The sequence below is a fragment of the Manis javanica genome, chromosome 11, assembly GCF_040802235.1.
Source record: "Manis javanica isolate MJ-LG chromosome 11, MJ_LKY, whole genome shotgun sequence".
Classification (NCBI taxonomy): Eukaryota; Metazoa; Chordata; class Mammalia; order Pholidota; family Manidae; genus Manis; species Manis javanica.
Genome location: NC_133166.1, coordinates 105,095,024 through 105,115,557, shown reverse-complemented (window position 1 = coordinate 105,115,557; position 20,534 = coordinate 105,095,024). Strand labels below are relative to the sequence as shown.

At 54.7% G+C, this 20,534-nt stretch overlaps 1 protein-coding gene across 4 annotated transcripts; it reads left to right on the top strand.

Annotated features, from left to right (window-relative positions):
• The first annotated feature begins 1,514 nt into the window (after nt 1–1,514).
• Nucleotides 1,515–6,506, top strand: ELF3 (E74 like ETS transcription factor 3). 4 transcript variants are annotated; one of them, XM_017673575.3, is made up of 9 exons: nt 1,515–1,666; nt 2,068–2,238; nt 2,584–2,805; nt 3,037–3,132; nt 3,321–3,440; nt 3,635–3,724; nt 3,877–3,993; nt 4,877–5,072; nt 5,705–6,506. In XM_017673575.3, exons 2-9 carry the CDS (start codon nt 2,076–2,078, stop codon nt 5,817–5,819), a joined length of 1,119 nt encoding a protein of 372 aa, XP_017529064.1. In that variant the 5' UTR covers nt 1,515–1,666; nt 2,068–2,075; the 3' UTR covers nt 5,820–6,506. The 4 variants fall into 4 exon arrangements, with proteins under 4 accessions (XP_017529064.1, XP_036871246.1, XP_017529065.1 ...); XM_017673576.3 differs by having other exon boundaries at nt 1,557–1,666; nt 2,072–2,238; XM_073217151.1 differs by having other exon boundaries at nt 1,569–1,666; nt 2,050–2,238.
• Nucleotides 6,507–20,534: the final 14,028 nt, after the last annotated feature.

The window sequence follows — 20,534 nt, the reverse complement described above, 5'->3', positions numbered from 1 at the left end:
GCCCTGGAGGTGGAGTCACTTAGCTGCGGAGCCGTTTCACCCACTGAGGCTGCGTTTGGCCATGAACAGCTCAGAGCTGTGGCATTAATGAAGGACATGAGGAAAAAGATACTTCTAGACACATGAAAAACTAGATTTGGAAGACAGTTTAGGGATTATGAAGCCAAAACCTTGTTTTTATAGATGAGGAAACGGAATTACTGATCCCATAGTTGGGGGGACCCCCAAACACCAGTCCTGCATCCTGACTACCCCTTGCTGCCACCCCACAGCATCTCCAGTGGGTCTATCAGACACGGTCCCCTGTGTTGGAGGCCAAGTTCATACAGAGCACCACACATAGGAAGGGTTCACTTTGCCCATTGAGAGGGCAAGACCTCTGGAGTTGGGGGACCCCAGAGCCAGGTGCATGGCATAGGGCAAGAGCACTCCTGGTGGATCTCAACCTCAGCTCAGCGCTTACTAGCTCCAGGCAGCCGGGCGGGTCATCCAGCCCCTCTGGGCTGCAATTTTCTCATCTGTGAAATGGGGGTAGCCATACATTCCTTGCAGGTGTGTGTGTGTGTGTCTGTGTATCTGTGTGTGCATGCGTGCGTGCGTGCGCGTGTGTGAGGGTTAAATGGAGACTAGGTTACAGGTGCCTGGTAGATGGTAAATTAATACTAAGCATCCCCTTTTCTCTTTGAATGACGTGACCCAGGTAGTCAGGCTTCTGACCACTAGAGGGTAGCAGGTGATACTGGTAAACTGGGCCCAGTGAGTGGAGATCAGGGGAGAGACCAGGTAAGAGGGGTCAGCATATCCACGGAAGGCTTGTCAGGGTCCGAGGGAAGAACTCTGCTAGTCAAGTCCTTCCAGAAGTGGCTGCAGCAGCCCTGACTTGGATGGCGTCTGGGCAGGCCAAGAATGCCAAGATCTTGCCAACAAAGTAGATGCCAGCCAGTGGGTGCAACACTGGGGACTGGGGATGCTGGGGCCAGGGGCTAGGCCAGCAGGCGTGACCCCACCCAGGAACCCATGAATATTTCCTTTGGACGCCCTTCCAGCTTGAATCCCTGGCGTCCTAGGAAAAATCCCCAACCTTAAAATCTTCCCACCCTAGCAGGCGTCCTTGTCCTCAGATCTCCAGACATTTCAGGGGGCTAGCAGCATTTCCGATCCAGTTCCAACCCCCACTCCACAGCCCATCCCTGCCCTGGCTTTCAGAGGAACTTCCTGAGCCAGAGGGTGGCCGAAAGTACAGATGCCCACCCCAGTGGCTCTCCCGCCACCCACCCAGGCCAGTACCCTGTGCCCAACCCCAGAGGGTGCAGGATGACAGATTCGGACAATGATTAAACCAGCTGGGCCTGATTTCCCAGCACCGCCTGCTAGGATCCCGGCCAAGTGGCACAAAATATGCAAATTACCTGGGGCTAAGAGCCCAGTCTAAAGGCCAGGAAATCCCCTCCGTCCAATGAGCCAGCAGCTCGGGTTACCGCTGGGGCGCGCTATAAAGGCCCGCGCGCGGGGAGGAGCTCCCGCTGGCCTCTATTTAGGGAGGGTGGGGGGGGGAGCGTGGCTAGACGCCTCCGCATTACCTGGTGGAGTTCTTTCCCTCCTGGATTTCTCTCTGGCTGCTGTCCCTTAAACCTGCCTGACTGCTACACCCGCTCCCGCCACTCTGGTAGGACCGCCACCTGCCCTGTTCCCCATCCTGCCCCTTGGGAAATTTTGAGGAAGGGGCTAGTGGATTTGTAGTTCTAAGCCTCCCCCCCATGGCTCTGCAGTGTAGAACCCCCGGGGCAGGAGTGTAGGCGGAGGGGCGTCCTGAGGGTCTCAGAGACAGGAACTGACCCTGGGAGGGACAGTGTGGCCGTGACTGACAGTTGCACCCAAGGACCCAGGTGGGCTGAGGAGGGAGCCCAGCAGGAGGCCTGGGCACCACCCCTGCCGCCTCCCCAAGCCCCGGTCCTGAGATCTCAGAGCCAGTGTTGCGGCTCCTGCCGCCCCAGGTTGGCTAGAACAGGAGAGCAGGAAGGCGAGGGGAGGACCCTGGCCCCTCTCCAGCCTCACCTTTCTCCCCAGGTAGCCTCATGGCTGCAACCTGTGAGATCAGCAACGTTTTCAGTAACTACTTCAGTGCCATGTACAGCTCCGAGGACCCTACTCTCGCCTCTGTTCCCCCCGCTGCCGCCTTTGGGACTGATGACCTGGTACTGACCCTGAGCAACCCCCAGATGCCACTGGAGGGCCCAGGTGGGTCTCAGGAGGCTGGGCTTGGGCGTTTGGGGGCAGGGGAGACATGCTCTAACAGCCTGTTAGATAAATGGGGTGTTGGGCGGGGAGTAGGGCCTCCCAAGCAGAATCCAGTGCGAGGGGTGGGGTGACCTGGGAGAGGTTGAGGTGTTAAGGGTCTTGGGGGCTGTAACTGGCTGAGGTGCCGGGCAAGGCTGTTTGGAATACCACTCCCGGCCCCTTCTCCCGGGCGAGTCCGCTGAGAGGTGAGGGGGGACACACAGGAATCCCAAGTGGGTGCCAGGACTGGGCTGTAAGGGCCTGCAGGGTGCACTGAGTCGACGTCATGTGCCCGGCCCCTTGTAGAGAAGGCCAGCTGGTCGGGGGAGCAGCCCCAGCTCTGGTCAAAGGCCCAGGTTCTGGACTGGATCAGCTACCAAGTGGAGAAGAACCAGTACGACGCGAGCTCCATCGACTTCTCGCGGTGCGACATGGACGGGGCTGCGCTCTGCAGCTGCGCCCCCGAGGAGCTGCGTCTGGTCTTCGGGCCCCTGGGGGACCAGCTCTATTCCCAGCTGTGGGACCTCAGTGAGTCTAGGCACTGGTGCCACTGGGCCCCAGGACTGGAGCGGGGAGGCCTGCCCCCTGCCCTTAACTCCCTAGCTTGGGAGGCTGGTCAGGGATTGGCCCCAGAGCCCAAGCCAAGGTCAGCATGGCTGTGGGAAGGACCTGGGGCCCCAGGCCAGGGGGCACAGCCGGAGAGAGAGTCCCTGGGGGTGAGCGACACCGCCTGGCCTTGACCCCTCCTTTCCTCCTCAGCTTCCAGCTTTCCGGACGAACTCAGCTGGATCATGGAGCTGCTGGAGAGGGACAGCGGCCCCTTCCAGGGGACCCCCGGAGACCCAGGCCCCTTCGGTGAGGGGACGTCCTTACTCCTTCAGTGACCTGTCCCGCCGTATGCTTGTCCCTCCCCAGAGCACAGAGCTGACCCTCCCTCCCCAGACGTATCTTCCCAGCTAGAGAAACCAGCAGCCCACCAGACCCGCAGGGAGCCTCTGCCTGGCCCTCCGAGCCCAGTCTGAACTCTCATCTCCTCTTCCCAGACCAGGGAAGCCCCTTCGGCCAGGACACGTTAGAAGACTGCCAGCAGGCCAGCCCCTGCTACCGGGGCAGCTATGGCGCGGGAGCCCCTTCCCCAGGCAGCTCGGACGTCTCCACCCCCGGTGAGCACCCCCATCTGGGCCGCCGCCTCCCTTTCCCCCAAGTGGCCCTGAGCCTTGGGTTCCCAGCGCCGGAACCCAGGCCTTCTGGGCGGAGCTGGACCTGGCTGGACAGCGTGTCCTCAGAGCCTCAGCAGTGGGCCCGTCTCACAGGAGTGGGCTGGTGGGGCACTGACTCCCGCCCCCGCTGCCTCTAGGGACTGGCACCTCTCAGAGCCCTCGCTCCTCAGACTCCGGTGCAAGTGACATGGACCTGGACCCCTCCGACAGCAAGCTCTTCTCCAGTGGTGAGTGGGGGGGGCTCCTGGTCCCCAAGGGGCTGTGCTCAGGGGCCTGGCCCTTCCGCTCGTCTCCACCATCCGCAGGCTTTTCCTAAAGAGGGGCTGCCTCTGGGTGCCTCCACCTCTCCCTGCCCTGATGCTCCAAACCCCTCCCACAGATGGCTTTCCTGACTGTAAGAAGGGGGATCCTAAGCATGGGAAACGGAAACGGGGCCGGCCTCGAAAGATGAGCAAAGAGTCCCGGGAGTGCCTGGAGGGCAAGAAGAGCAAGCATGGTGGGCTTCCCAGCGGCGGGAACCTGGGGGGTGGGCGTCCCTGCGGCCGGCTGCTGCTCCTCTTCCTCCTCCCAAGCCTGCGGTCCTCTGCACTGCTGCTGGCAGCTGGCTCTTTGTTAGGACTGTGCGCAGGCCAGGGCTGTATGGGGGTGGTCACACCTAATTCAGAGTCCGCTCGGTGGTCCTGGAGTAAATCCGAGGTCTGCTGACCACCCACGGTCCGGCCTGCCTGCCGGAACACCCATGGGTGTGAGGAGGGAGGCAGGCTAGTGAGGCTGGGAGCACCGAGGAGCCACAGTGGGCTCAGGCGGAGGACAGGGCCTCGGCTGCTGGACTTGCCCCCTGGGCGACGTGCAGGGAGCGGCCCTTCCACCACCACCTCTGCATGCGCCGGCCATGGGCCTGAGTGTGCAGGCGCTGGGAAGCTTGGGAGACCGCCCCAAGCGCTTTCTCGCCTCTGTGCTTTCACGCATGCAGCCCCCTCCTGCACACAGTAGGCCTGGTGGTTTTTTCCCTGTCTTCGGGGGCTCACTTTTCCAGGCAGCTGTCCCTTGTCCCTGGGGCTGGGGCCAGCTCTGTGCTCCTGCACTTGCCGAGCTCTCACCACCTGTTGGTGTGTTTGCTTTGTAACTGGGGCCCCCACCAAGCTGGGGGCTCCTCGAGGCAGGAGTGTGTCTGTATCAGGCTCATATCCCAGCCAGACATTAATTTGGTCAATGTTTGAGTGAGCCAAACGTCTTTGCTGTGTGAGATACTGTCCCCATCCAGCTGGGCAGGTGAGAGGGCAGTGGCCTTTAGGACCTGCTGCATTCCTGGGCCGGGCGGGCCACCTGGCCCTGGGGGATAGGACCACCAGCCGCTGACTAGGACTCTGGCTCCGTAGCCCCCAGAGGCACCCACCTGTGGGAGTTCATCCGGGACATCCTCATCCACCCGGAGCTCAACGAGGGCCTCATGAAGTGGGAGAACCGGCAGGAGGGCGTTTTCAAGTTTCTGCGGTCCGAGGCCGTGGCCCAGCTGTGGGGCCAGAAGAAGAAAAACAGTAGCATGACGTATGAGAAACTGAGCAGGGCCATGAGGTGAGCGGGTGGCCGCGCCCGGGGGCCTGCCGGCCTGCCCCCACCCTGCTGCTGCCAGCAGCTCTGAGGCTGAGTGGGGCTGGTGGCAGCGTCTGCTTACGTCACGGGTAAAATGCTGTAGCACAGAGAAGGCGGTGGTGGCTGGCATGTGGTGAACGCCAGATTTCTTCCGACGGTGCTCCTTTGTGTAGTTATCTGCAAGGCTTTCCCAAGGGACACCTACCTGCGGGAGGACCGTTAGCAAGGTGTACATCCAGACCTGGCATCTGCTGCTGCAGCAATTAAGATGCTTGTCTGTGGACCTCAGTTTCTCCTCAGTCATCGCGAAGGTCCCTTCCAGGCCTAAAGTCATGTTCATGGTTGGGTTCATGATAAGCCCAGAACACAGCCCTGAGATAGAAGCAAGGGCAGAACCAGGCACACCGAACACAGGTCCAGGCCAAGTGCCGCCATGGGGCCAAGACGGCTCCGCTCTGCATTTCGGAAGAAGAGTTCCAGAAAGTAGGGCAGGTGTGGGTTAGTTGTGCTGAGCCAGTGGGACAGGTCACCTGAGGGGAACGGGGCCAAGTGGAGGGCGTGGGCAGCCCAGGGTGTTCCTGCCTCGGGGACCCTGACCGCCCCTGTCCACCCAGGTACTACTACAAACGGGAGATCCTGGAGCGGGTGGACGGCCGGCGACTCGTCTACAAATTTGGCAAAAACTCCAGCGGCTGGAAGGAGGAAGAGCTTGTCGGGAGTCGGAACTGAGGGTCCAATTAGACCCGGACCCAAACGCACTGACTTGCAGTCTGCAGCCCCTCCTGGGAGGACTGCCAGGCCCCCGCATTCAGGTGTGTGCCCTGCTCTGCTGTGGAGAGAAGCGGAGGTCCCAGAACCCTGTCAGCCGTCGCCCTGGGATCCGGGCCTGCAGCCGTCCTCTCCGCCCCCCACTTGGGATCACAAGCCCTGGGCTTTGGAGTGACCTGGCTGCCGACTTGGGCTGAGTGCAGCTCCGTGTGTCTGGGGCCACCTCCGACCCAATCCAGACCCTGGCTGCGGACGGTGCCATCCCCCTGCAGATGCCTGGACTGAGCCGCGGAGGCCGGGGGAGGCCGCAGGGCACCGTAAGCGGGGGGACAGGATGGGGGCCCTCCCTCACCTGCTCTCTGGACTGGCTTCCACCTCAGTGCTTGGACACCGCGGGCGGGGGTCAGCACTCCCTAATTTATGTGTTATAAATATGTCAGATGTACATAGAGATCTATTTTTTCTAAGACATTTCCCTCCCTCCTCTTCTCCCACTGAGTACCAGTGGCCAGACCGACTGTTGAGGCGCTCTGCTGGGCCAGTGGGTGTTGGGGTGGAGCCAGGGTCCTCAGGGTGCAGCCCCTGGCTCCTTGCTCCTGTGAATGGAGGCAGAGACCTCCAATAAAGTGCCTTCTGGACTTTTCCTAACCTTTGTCTTAGCAACCCGTGTACTGAAATTTGGCTTTCTGGATTGAATATGGTCATGGGGCAGTGGGAGGGCACCAGGGCAGGGGGATCTGCTGGGCTAGTGGTAAAGGCAGAGGCCGACATGGGGTAGCAATGGTTTCCTACAGCGGGAGAGCTGGGTTCAGGGACAGGCTGGCCAGGGGCTGGAAGGGGATGCGTGCGAGACTTCATGTCAGCAAGGTCGTGAGCTATGCGAGCTGAGCAGCAGGCTGTCCTGCCGGCGCGACACATTTGCTCGGCGACCCTGGCCAAGTCAGTCCTCTCTGGGCCTGCTTCCTTGCTGTAAAGCTGGGGTTTGGACCCAAGGTTCTCTAAGAAGTCTAGAATTGCATGTCTGGCCTTGTGGAATAGGTGCTTTTGCATTCCAGCCAAGTTGGCCGTGAGCTGAATATCTGTAATATGAATCCTAGCTTTCGTTGTCTGACATGAAATCAGGGTGATGATCCTGTGGAGCGAAAAAACAAACAAAATGGAGAGGAGTCCTGCATGAGAAGGACTGGGGGAAGGAACAGACACGGGCGGCCCAGTCTGCCCTGCTCTGTGCTAGATTCCATTTCGCCCTATTTAATGCTCCCAGAGGAAGAGGAGATTGGTCATTTCCATTTTACAGATGTGGAAGGTGAGCTTCAATAGGGCTGGTGGCTCCGCCAGTGTCACCAGAACGTTTTTTGGGGCTGTTCTCTGGGCCTCCTCTGACTTGGTCCTCAGTGGATTCCAGAACTCTGCCACCCGACTGCACGCTGGTAATATGTCTCAGTTTTAGGGAGGACATTTTACTGATGGGAGCTGAGCCGGTTGCAGGGTTCTTTATGAAGAATAAATACCTTCCAGTGGAAAGTACGTTAAGTTTGAGGCTTCAAATTCCAGAGAGCATGTTACAAAGCCATTTTGTAAATTTGAAATGGTATTTAGTTGTCTTAGAAATACCAAATTATTAGCTAAAGGATGTGTGTGGGTGAGGAAGAAGTCTTAGAAAAACAGGGGTGTGTGTATGTAAGGGGCTTGCTCTGGAATGGATCAAGGAATGATAGAAAAGGGGGAAATTGGTTGGGGAAAGTAATGGGGTCATGAAAGAACCTAGAATCTTCTGGGGCCATTTTGGAAGAGGTTTCCCCGCTGAAGTGTGTTAGCCAAAGACGGTAATGAGTAAGGGTTAGGTTAGCCCGGAACAGACCTGGCTTCCACGCTGGCCAGACCACTTCCCAGCTGGGGATCCTGTGGCAATTTAGCCTAATAAGACCTCATTTCTTGAAAGTCAGTAGTGTGCTAGGCTCCCAGTTCCCTCACGCTGCCTGGGAGGCTGCCCTTTTTGCCCAGTCACCTCAGCAGGAGTGGAGGACGAGCCTTAGGAGCCCAGAGCACGCATGCGCCGTGCACCACCTGCCTCGACTGTCGGGGGTCTCAGCTCTGAAGAGGGACGCTGCAAGGGAGGGCTTGCTCGGCCAGAGCTGGGAATGCGGGCCAGGCCCTCACCCTCTGCCCCAGGGCAGGGAGCGGCTGCGCACTGCACTCTGACCTTTGTGCGCCCTGTTCAGTTTATGAGGTGCTTTCTTCATCCCGTGATCCCAGCCCTTGAGGAGATGTGCCCCGATGCCCCTGGTGAGGCTAGTGGCTGGTCCAAAGCCCCCGGCCAGGTAAGAGTCGGGCTAGAACCTTGCACACTGGCCTCCAGGTAGGAGCCGGGCAGCAGGACCCCCAGGCGGCTGCGGGGCGATGGGGGCCCTGACTGGGCCAACACCTGGGCAGCTCTGGGGAGGGTCCCTCTGCACCTCACAAATGACAGGTTCCTCAAGAAGTCTGTCTGACCCTGCTGTCCACCCCCTTCCCCTGTCAGGACCCTGCAGAGCACAGGTTCAGACCCATAGGCTGGCCTTTCTCATCCCCCCCAGCACCCTCTCTGTGGGTGTCAGCCGCCCGTACCCCAACTCTGACCAGTCCAGGAGCCCCTGGGGCCAGCCACCAAGGAGTCCCAGCCCTGCCTCTGGCCCAGGGGCTTTGGGTCTCCTTGGGCGTGGTCAGGCTGTTCAGACCTGCCCTGAGCTGCTGGTCACCTCTTATCTGCTTCTGTGGGGTCGGGAGTGCTGCCGGGCAGGTCAGAGGGAGGTCACCCCTCCCATGTTTGGGTGTGTTTGGGTGTGTTTGGGTGTGCCCGCGGGGTGGGGGCACTGGGCTTTGGCCCTGGGGCAGTTCCCGGAATCCCGCTCGCCTACCCCCTGGCCTACACCTCCCACCCAGTTTGGGGGAACCTAGCCTCTCTCCTGAGGGACCTGGGCAAGGTGGTTGCAAGGAATTTGCTCGAATCTGCCCTTCCGCTCCAGTTATCTGTGCCCAGGGCTCCCTCCTTCACTGCCCTGGAGCTGCTGCGGCAAGAACTGGGGCTTACTCATCGCAGTACCCTGCATGGCTCCTGGCACAGACAAGGTGCTCCACAAATATTTGTTGAACCGCCCTGTGACTGTCCCCACCTCTCCCTGCCCTGGCCACTGCCTGCCCTGTGCTGTGCGCACACACACACTCACACTCCCTCACACACGCACTGGCAGGCACTGACACCTACACCCACACATCCTCACATCCACCACACCTCAGCCACCACTCACCCCTCCACCCACCCACTGAACCTCACACGTCAGCCTCCAGCCCCTGCCCCTGCAGCGGGTCACACCCCCCAGGCCCATCCCCCCTCGCGGGCCTACTGAGCCCCTCTTTGGAGCATTTCCTGACCTCCCTTCTGCCCTTTCTCCCCACTGGGCAGGCTCGGGGCTTCCCTGAAGTCAGGACCAGTTGTATAATTTGTAGGACCCAGTGCAAAGTGAAATCTCAGACCCTTTTAACAATTATTAAAAATTCTAAAGTGGCGACAGCAGAGCACTAAACCAGGCTTGGGGCCCTTTCAGGCGAGCTCCCCTGGACTGCAGGGGGTGCCCAGCCACACACCATGGGGCTTTGAGAGTCTCTTGGAGGCCCCCACCACGCCTTCTGCTACACACACATCTGCCGTGATCATGAAAACATGAATAAGTCACCAATTTTTTTTAAATCAGGAAAATTTTCACAGAGTAACTTGAATTTATGGCTTCCCTTAAAAAGTCAGTTGGGACCACAGTGTGCATAAACCCATTCGTGCCGTCCCCTGTAGAGCTTCAAGTTCACCATATGGCCACTACACCATGCATATGTGGCCCCAGAGGCAGGGAGTTTTTAACTCTTGGTCGAAAACGTCTATGGCTGTCTCCCCCCATGGCTCCCCAGGTGGAGAGCTCGTTTTGTAGCCCCTGTACCTGGCAGAACGAGGGCTTGCTGAGGATGCCAATAGCAAGTGGGTGATGGGATGGGGAAGGAGCAGTCATGCTCGTGAGTATGGAAGCCCAGCAGCCCCTCTACTGCGAGGGCCGGGGATGGGTACCCACGCCCCCGATACTTATTAGGAGTACCAAAGTCTCTCACCTCCAAGGCTACATTAAGTACATGGCACATCGTGGGCATTATGCACACTGGAATACTGGCGCATGACCTTCTGCGCTGGGCGTGGCTGCTTACCCCAGAGTGCCCAGAGATGCCACCAGTGCCCAGCAGCCATGTCTCACCCTGGTACCTCTCTTCCTACAGAGGGAGGAGGTTTGGCAGAACTTCATTCATCTCTGCAGTAGCTCTTCATGTATTCTCTTACCCCTTCTCTTTTCAGGAAGAACAGTGCCCTCAATTAGTCTCTACATCGTAATTGTCCACCAGTGATTCATAGAACAGAGCACTAGATCCAGATGAACAAGTCCCACTTTATAGACGAAACTGAGGCCCAGAGAAGGACAGTGACATGCTCAAAGTCACACAGCATGCTGCTGCAGAGCCTGAGCTTCAAAAACTGACTCCTAATTAAGCACCTATGAGGTGCCCAGCAATGTGCCAATTCATTCATTCTGTCAGTGAGTATTCACTGAGTGTCTGCTGTGTGCCTGGCTCCGTGCTGGATGCAGTGGACGCAGTAAGGAGGCGGTCACTCCGGGATTGTAGAAGGTCCAGGCTGGAGCCTAAGAAATTCCAAGGACATCTACATGATCTCCCAACAGCGTGCAAGGTAGGATGAGCCCCGCATTTCACAGATGAGGAAACTGAGGCTTTAGAGAGGTTAAGAAACAGCTCACGTTTTCAGAGCTAGTAAGTTTAGGAAACCAGGCTTTGAACCCTGGCTTCCTGACCCTCTTTCCTCAACCCCACAGCTGACTCTGCTTTGAGACGCACTAAGTAACACGGATACCTCACAGCTGTGTGAGTGAAATCTCCCTCATTGGACACACGGTTTGAGAAGTGTCCTGCAGACGCCCAAAAGTGCGCTTGCATGGGGGTGGATTCAGTCAGAGATGCTTTCCAGGTACCGATGATCGTATAGGAAGGGTGGAGAGTTTTTGGTTTTGTGATCCTCACAGGGATGTTTCCTGGGAGTGTCACCTCCTCCTCCTCGTCGTGGGCTCCTCCTGTGCCGCCGCCGCGTGCAGGGCCGGGTTGGGGCAGCAGCTGCAATTAGCCCAGCTCAGCCGCCCGTTACTGGAACCTTCGTGTCGACTCTGGAGTTGATCCTGGAAACCACACCCAGCATCCCACATGACTCAGCCTCACCTGCCCACCTCCACACCTGCCAGCCTGGGTGTCCGGGCTGCCGCAGAGGGGAAAGTCCCAGCATCCTTGGGTCCATCCTCAGCTGCCCCACGTGTTTGCAAGACAGGCTGGAATTTAGAGTCCTCAGATCATAAGCTGGTTCCTTGGCTGATTGCGAGCCAAGAGGGAAAACTCTAGCCAGGGCAAATGCTGGGGTTTGGAAAAATAGAATGTCAGTGAAGGATGTGTTTACTGTCTTCCCTATCATTGTTTGAAGTGCAAGCAGCTTAAGACCATGAGAAATATTAACCTTTCGTATATCAAACTGGCCAAGAATAAAAGGAATACCCCTGAAGTTGAGAGCTGGTGAGGATGTGAAGAAACCGGAGCTCACCATAAACCCTTGGTCTAGGTGTGAATTAGGAGACCCTCTCTGAAGAACAGTTTGACAGTTTGTTTAAAAGCCTTAAAAAGCATGCATACCTTTTTACACAGCAATTTCATGTCTGAGAATTTTTCCAAAGAAAATAATCGGATAGGTGCACAAAGGTATATGTACAAGGGCTCTCAACTGTGGTGGTGTGCTAAAATTGCAAGCAAATGGTAGCAGCCTAAGTGTCAGTCAAAAGAGGATATTTGTTCACATACTGGGCAGCTATTAAAGAGACCCTCTGCAGCTATATTTACAGACCTGTAGAGTTGTCCATAATATATTATTAAGTGGAGAAAAAAAGGGAAGTTTGCATTCATTGTGTATAGTGCAATCCCACATTTACAAAATGTTAGTGGTTGTGTCTGGGTAGCAGTATGGAAAATAACTTTCTTTCTTCTGAAAAAAATTAGATTGTGTATATTTTACCACGAGAAAAAATTAAACCATTTCCCATTTTGAAAGAAAAATAGGTATCAATGGGATTAGAAAGTTTCCAAGGGCTGTTACTTACATCTCTCCCCACATTAAAAAAGAAAATGTTGCCGGGGTGTTTCTTCTCAATCACTCAGAGGCAAGAATTACTCCTTTCAGTCGGTCTGGAAACCTTTGATTAGGACTTTATCCAAAGGCTCACAGCAAATCATGATGTACTGTTATTTATTCTTTCTTACCTCAGCTGTACTGGGTCTTCGGATGAGCCCATTGAAGCTGTTGTTTATCTCTGGGTCCATTTTTTAATTTCTAGCACTTGTGTCTCTTCGACTCTGACAGTTGCCAACTCTACTGAAAGCCCCCATCTAGTCCCGGATCTTGTCTACCATTCCTATTGGGTTACCTCCGAATCTGGTTCTATCAGGTACTTTGTTGCTTGACAGTGGGATTTTTTTTCTTTTGTATGTCACATACTTTTTAAATTAAATGCTGGACAACTGTGTGGAACCGTAGAGACAGATAAATAGCATATATGGCTGGAAATGGGTATGGCTTTTCTGCTGGGCCATGAGTGTGTGTGTGTGTGTGTAAGGGCCTTGAGTCAGTTGGTCAGTTTCGTTGTTTGGGCTGCGCTGTCACTGTGGGTGGCTGCCTGCTGTGCCCGTCGCTTCATGTCCCCCATCATCAGCCGTGCTGGGGGCTGGGTGTTCTCAGTGTTCCTGCTGCGTCCTCTGCTTTTGGCCTCTGTGTACCTGGGGCCCAGAAGGGCTCTCTCCGTGCTCTCTCTCTGGTGGGGTGGGGAGGCACTGCTGCCATTTGGCAGTGCGGGCCTGCTGGCACCAGGGGATCAGCTCAGGAAGATCCTATTTTTCCAGCCCAGGCTCTGCCTTAGGCAGGCCCCGTGTGCCCGGATCTCAAGAGTGGGAATTTTTCAGTGATCGGGTCCCTCCTTCCTGTGGCCGCCAGTCTCTGCCTTGTGCCTATGGCTGGTCTCATGTGGGGAAATTTCCCGCCTGCCCTCCTGCTGAGGGAGACCTGGACTGTTTCTTAACCTTAACAGTACTGACATTTTGAACTGGCTAATTCTTTGATGAGGGGGCTGTCCTGGGTGTTGTACGATGCTCGCCAGCATTGCTGACCTCTGCCCACCGAATGCTCACAGCATGCCCCTCTCTCCCGCTGCGACAGCCAAGAATGTCCCCAGACATCGCCCAGTGTCCCTGCCCCCGAGCCCTGTTCTCATGCTCTCACAGACTCTGGGTCCAGGACCTCTCTCCCTCTCCCTCTCCCTCTCTCTCTCTCTCTCTCTCTCTTTCATCTTTGGCTGCTCTGGGGGGACGCCTGGCTGGGGCTCAGGCCTACCACGGGCAGCGGGCAGCCCTCTTGCCCCTGAGCAGGCTGTCCAGCCTCCTGGGCCCCCGTGGAGCTCTGCCAGGAGTGGGGGGTAACACCGGGGACGGGCAGCTCCCAGGGGCAATATCCTGTCATGCTCTCCCCCAGTCGTCAGCAATTCATGAAGAATTTTAGCAAAGTTCTTCTCACCTGCCCGCCCGCAGCTGGCCCGGCTCTCCTGGGAAAGGCGTGTTGGCCTCGGGTTGTAGGTTTCTGCTTGGTTTCCCTGTGACCCCAGCTCTTTCTGATGGATTCAAGAAAAGTTATGATTTTGGAGTTTATCTCCAAAATTTTTTTTGTTAAAGGGTAGAACACCCTTTCAGCTTTCTGCATCCTAAGTGAGAAGACATCCTTCCTTAATTCTTTATCCATATTGAGGCCAACATCTCGCATAGGCTGTTCACATGGGTTCTCTTGGGGGGCTCTAGACCTCTTCGGTAGTCTTAAGAGAAGTAAAAGTCCCCCTCCTGTTCCCACTCTAAATGCACAGATATCTGCACAAGATCTCACCCATCAGTGGATTCTTCCTGACATGTGCAAGAGCATCATTTTCCAGTGCTTCATTTCTAGTGACTTATCCTCCAGATAGACTTTCTTTCGCATTGGTACAAGGAAAATCATTGCAGAATTCTTTGGAAAAAAAATATTGGAAACAAATTTTTTAAAAGTCACTTTATTGAGTGACTGTTATGTGCCAGATGTTGGTAGTATTTTACGTGAGCCAACTCCAAACCTTCACACCCACTTTGAGGCACATCTGTTTCATCCCCGTTTCATTGATGAGAAAACCAAGATGCAGAGAAGCAAGGCTGAGTACTCGCGGTTTCACAGTGAGTAAGTTTAAAACTAGTGTTCAGACTCAGGCAATTTGATTTCAGAGCTTATGCTCTCAAGCATGATGTCTAAATATCTGCTCACAGAGTAGAGACTGGAGAAATTCAAATGAATTAAAAAGAACAGGTGGTTCTGCATAAATTTATGTGGATTTAGTGGACAGAGTAGATGTATAACAATGTGGATAATATGTTAATGTGTGTGTGTGAGAGAGAGAGAGAGAGAGAGAGAGTGAAATCTCTAGAAGGATGCAAAATAAACTGGCAAACTGTTACCTCTGGATACGAGTCAGGGTGGGTGAGAAGACTTTGTATAATATGACCTGTCATTCTTTTTTAATATTTTACCATGTATAAGTATTATTTTAAAAATGTTTTTAGCTTTGTTTAGAAACAACATCTCATTAACTTCACAATAGTCATATGAGGTAGGAACTGTGGTCTCCAATTCACATTAAATCAACCAAGACTTACTAAAGTTAGGTGACTTGTCTATAATTCACAAACACTAGATAATGGAACCAGGATTTGAACTCAGCGTGTCTGACCCAAGTCCAGAGCTTATCCTGTATGTTATGTTATCTCCATGGATTTGTCTGCAGTCATCCATTTCTTTCATAAAATTCTTATTAAGTGCCTACCATGTGACCATCTGGGGAGTTGTTGGTCTCAAAATGCTTTATATTCTCTCAAAGAGAAGAGAAACAAACATTTCTCCCCCATCCCAGGCTGACAAAGAGGAAACATGGTAATGCCCAATATTGAGCAGGTTTTGGGGACACTGGCCTGTCTCACATTGGTGTTAGAAGTATTATATTGTAAAATCATTCTGAAAGGCAACAAGGTGAAGCAGAAAAATGTGCAAGTTTCGAATCCAGCAATTCAACTTCAAGGAATAGATTTAAGCAAATAATCAGATAGCTGTACAAAGATATATCTATAAGGAGATTCATAGCAGCTCGGTAACAACCAAAATGTCCAAGGAAAGGGGATATGTTAAATATACTGTCATATATATACACAATGAAGCACTATAATCATTAAAAAGTGCAATATGAATATTTAATGACATGGAATGTCTATAGGCTGGTTATAAAAGAGCATGTACAGTATGTCTCAATTTTAGTTTTTAAATGTGGGGATAATTATACATGTGTGGATGCACAGAACACAGTCTGGAGTCACACCTCAGCTTCATCTCAAAGGCCATTTTGGATGTTGGATTATGGATGATTTTTTCTTTTGTTTTTATGCCTTTCTGTACTGCCTGGATTTTCTTTCACAATAAGCCTGCATTGCTCTTAAAAAAGAAGACACATGCCTTTTCTATTTTGAAAAGTAAACATTAGTAATTCAAAAAGAGCAAAGTAAACAACACATCTGCTATTTGAAACAAGTCAACGAAAGTCTGAGTCATCTATTTATAACCTAGAATACTATGCCTCCATTAAAAATGATGACTCATTGAAGGATCTGCTATGTGCCAGACGTTGGTGATAGAAGGCAAGGACTCTCCCCTCATGAAGTCATATGAGCAAGCAGATGTTCACCACACGTGGGGATCATGAGTGTGGTGGAATTATTTACAAAGATTGAAACTGCAGGGCAGGGCACAGAATCTGCAAGCAGGTGTGGGCAGGTTCTGGGAAGATGAGTGGGAGCTCACCAGAGCACAGAGATGGGAGGCATCCAGGCAAAAGAACACGATGTGCAGAGGTGAAGATCCATGAACTGGTCGCATCCATACAAAGAATGGTAAGAAATTGGGTAGGATTGGAGCATAGCATTCCAGGCATCAGGGGCAAAACAGGAGGCTGAGGGCTTCGTAGACAATGAAATGCTTTGTTAGATCCTCAGGGCAATGGCAGCCACGCAGAGGGTTAAGGTGTTTGAACGGAGTGGCAGGAGCCATCACTGATTTTTGGAGCCGTCCTGATGACGGCGCTGTAGAGGGCAGATTGATGGGATAACGTTGAAGACAAGGACCCCAGCCAGAAGCCTGTTACCGTTCCCAGCGAGAGGGGATGAGGACCTGGCTGACCGTGGTGACACGAGATTGTGGGAGGAGCAGAGTCAGGCTGTCATGAAGGTAGAGCTGAGTGGGCGCAGGAGATGCCACTCGGACTGCTGGGCTTTTTAGATCTGAGGGGCTTGGGATCAGTAGGCAGATGACCAGAATGGAGGTTTGGACCAAAAACATAGGCTTTAGGGTCATCGAGCATATACATGATAGTCAAAGCTGAGAATCTGGAAATCACTTGGGGAAAATGTACGGAGAATAAAGGAGGAAAGAGTCCAAGGAGAGAGCCTCTGCAGGTCTAGGAGCTGAGTGGAGGGAGGCGAGCAGGCTGAATGCGAAGGGGGGATGAGGGAGGCAGGGGAAAGTGAACACCGTGAGACAGCGGCACAGGCTGGGAGAGCCACACTTCCAGGTGGACGTGGTCAACAGTACCACACGTCAAGAGAAGCTTAAATGACATTTTAATCAGAAAAGTGCTATAGTTTGGAAATATGAGTGAGTAATAGTTTCTCTGGGGGAGCTGAGATTATGATGGCTAAGCAGCAAACATGAAGAAATGCAGACAGGGTGTTCATTCACTCAGCCAGGTTTATCAAGCACCTTTTAGGACTTGGATGCTGGTATGGGAATATGTAGGCTGTGAATGTGACAGAAAATGCCACTGTCCTCATCTTATCCTCCAAGATCTCCAAAGTACAGACTGCTTTTTGAGAAGGTGGATGTAACTAAGTATGATAGAGAGAAATTTTAATTTTTAACATAGAAACATTGGACATGTCTGCATGTCAGCAGTGAAAGCCCAGTGGGTAATAAATTTCCGTATATGCTACAGGTGGGAGTTTCCACCCAAATTCTGAGAAATAAAATTCACATTTACAAGGGTCAAGTAGATGGTAAAGCAAAATGTCACACATATTCCTGATAAATCTGACACTGGAGAATGTGCATTTTTATCTGTGGGCAGCTCAGACCAATTCACTCATCTGGCTACAGACGGCTCTAGACTAGCACTTCCCAGCCCCCAACAAGCTGAGGCCTGACCCTGTGAAACGAGACCTGCAGAAGCAGAACACAGCCTCCCTCGTTCCAGACAGAGAGAGGCCTGGAGGGTCTGTGGACCCTGGCCCTGCTCCCAAGGTCGCCGCATCCACTCCGTCCTGCCGGGAGAGAAGAGGCCAGGAGGTCACCCTCCCAGCCCCACCGAGGGAGGAGGCGTGGGTGTGGCCCTCACGTCGGGCACTCTGCTCCTGGGCCATCTGGCCTGAGCCCCCCAGCAGCGCTGTGCGCTTGGGACTAGCTCATCCGCGAGTTACAGGCGAGCGAGGAAGCCTCAGGGCGGTCGGGGTTGGTGGCCGCACCGCGCTCTGAGCCCGAGCAGCCTGACTGACTCCAGGGACCTGAGTCTTAGCTCCTGATCCTCCAAGTCGTGTGGCCTTGGTCTTTCAGGCGTGGGGGAGAATGGCCGATAGATCAGGGTTCCAAGAGGAGACAATGAAGACTTCTCCGGCCCAATGCCAGCAAGGCCAAGAGGGAGAAACTGCTTAAATCACTGATCATGAATCCCAAGGGGGCTTCGAGTTACCTAACCAGCCCACTACGGTCCCTGGTTGACTCACCCTCTCCGTCTCTTACACGATGATTTCACACCCTCTCTCTGGCCAAACCGCCACCTTCTTGCCCACCCTCCCTCACAGCTGAGGACCTTGTTTCCTGTTTCAGTGAGAAATGGAAGTAATCAAATGAGAGCTCCCCGCTGTCCCCGCGCATCTCTGCTTTCTCTCCTGCCCTTCCAGATGAGCTGTCTGTGCCTCGGGTGGCCAGCCCCCCTGCCTGGGCACTGAATCCCTCCCGACCTTGCCTGCTAGGGTCAGCGCTCCAACAATGCTCTCACATTCCTTTCTTTAAATATTCTCATTGACATACAATTGTGCTTTCATTTCTTCCATCATAGGAAAACCCACAAAACCTCATTTGACCCACATTTCCTTCCAGCTACTGCCCATTTCTCCATTCCCCATGCTGGCAAAGAGCTGTCTGTAATTGCAATCTTCTAAACCCATGGTGAGGCTTCGGTGCCCCCCGCTCCCCGACTTCCAGGACACCTCCTCAGGGGCCACTCTGCAGACGCCCTTCCCATGCCTCCTCACCTTGCCCTCTGAATGCTGGGGCACCCAGAACTCAGTGCTCCGTCTCTTTCCTATCTCCACCCCCTCACTGTGGTCTTACTCGGCTCCCTTGCATTAGATGCCATCTAAGCACTGACGCGCTCCCCTGACGACCAAATGCCCATGGCCAGTTGCCTTCCTGACATCTCTGCTTGCAGCTCCAGCTCGATACGCTCAGACCCAGCCCTGAACTCCCTCTAAACACTTCTCCCGTCATAGATGTTAACTTCTCCCTCCTAGTGGTTCAGTCCCCGAACCTTGGAGTCCTCCTTGACTCCTCGCCTCCTCCCACACTTCGGGTCTCTCTGGAAGCGTATCCCGCTGTCTTCACAGTCACAGTACATCCAGAATCCAACTGCCCCACCCACTCCACTGCAGCCAGCCAGGTCTCTCATCTTGACTGACGCCAGTCTCCTAATTGCTCTTCCAGCGTCCGCCCTTGCGATCGTGTCCATCCGCTCCAAGCCCTCTGCAGCTTCCTTCTGTTCCCAGGAAAGGCTGAGACCCTCCCGGGGTCTGAGGCCCGACTCCACCTGTTCCCCTGCCTCTCCGATCACGCCTCTTACTTTTCTGTGCGGTGGACACCGACCTCCTCATTGCTCCGCAGCACGCCACGGCCCTGGGCTTTTGAACTGCGGCTTCTCTTTGCCTGGCGTCCTCCCCGCACCCACAGGCTTTCATCTCTCAGCCCCCTCTGAGTCCTTGCTTGAATAGCACCTTGCCTGTGAAGCCCCCTGATCTGATCAGCACCGCCCCCCGCTCCCCGCCGGCCCTGGCGGCACCCCTCACCTCTCTTCCTGTTTTGTTTTCCTCCTTTGTATTAATCATGACCCGATACACCACATATGTATTTACCTACTTTTTGTTAATTGTCTTTCTGCCCCATTAACATATAAGCTCCCATGAGCTTCTGGCCCCTTGGATGCCCATCTCATAGAAGACATCCAATAAGTAGTTTTTGAGTAAATGAATGTACCCACTCAAACTTCATGGGGGAATTCGTGGGCATCAGTTACCACCGCTGGCCCCCGAGGCGGTGACCTCTGGCAAGGCCGAGGACCTTCCGCTCTCAGCGGCAGGTAACAACTGGTGTCTCTGCCACTGAAGGACTTTTCTCCATTATGTCATTGGGCTGGATGGTGAAACTGTGGATCAGCTCATCACAGGCCTTCCTCTGGGAACGGGCAGGGGAAGGGGTTTGCAAGGAATTGGTGTGAAAGGCAGAGGGAGGGGGAGGGGGAGGGCGCAGGGAGCCAGGCTGGGGGCGGGACTGAGCTGGGGGCACAGCACCAGGCAAGGGGCACTGTGGCTCAGGGCGTTGGGGCCAGCCGGCCGGGTTTGGGTCCTCAGCCTCCCTTTGCGGTGGGGTCATCCTGGGGTGGGCACCTCCTGCTCTGTGCCTCAGCTTTCCCACCATTAAACTGGGGCCTGTACTCATACCCTTAAATAGGATCATCTATGCACAGAATGTGGCACGTGGTAGGCCCTTAAAATCAGAGAGAAGGGCCCAGGGAACCTAAGGTCTGTCCTCACTTGGGGGGCCCTGCACTGGGCCCTGGGGTGGGGTATGGCAGGGCCAGGACCGAGGGTCTGCAGACTTCCAAGGTGGGGCTTGGTGCACAGCATTTCCTGTGTTCCCTCCACCTGCAGAGTTGCCTCCTCTGCCACACTGCTACCCCTGCCACCGCGTGCCCCCCAGACTAGGCCAAAGGGCTTGCCTTTAGTCCCTGGCTCTTCCTGTGCACCAGGAACCTGGGGGCCGGGGTTTCCACCAGACAGGGAGTTGGGGGTGACTGTAGTCGGGAATGTGCCCTTAACTCAAGAGAGCCCCCTCCTCCCACCCACTGAGGCCTGACGGGGGTCGGGGTGACGTCAGCCCTGCGGTGCAGGCCCGGCTGGTTTTCCCTCACGCTGGCACCTTCTGGAGGGGGATCCGGTTACCGCGCCCTGGGAGCGGAGTGAATGTTTAACCAGCCTGAGCTGAGCGCCAGCCACCAGCAGCTCCTGGCGGTGCACAGAGCCTTAAAGACCTCACCTGGGTGGAGCCTTCACAGCAGAGAGGGGACACAGGGGACCCCTTGGCCAGCTCCGGGGAATGTGGTGGCCCTGCTCCATCTGCAT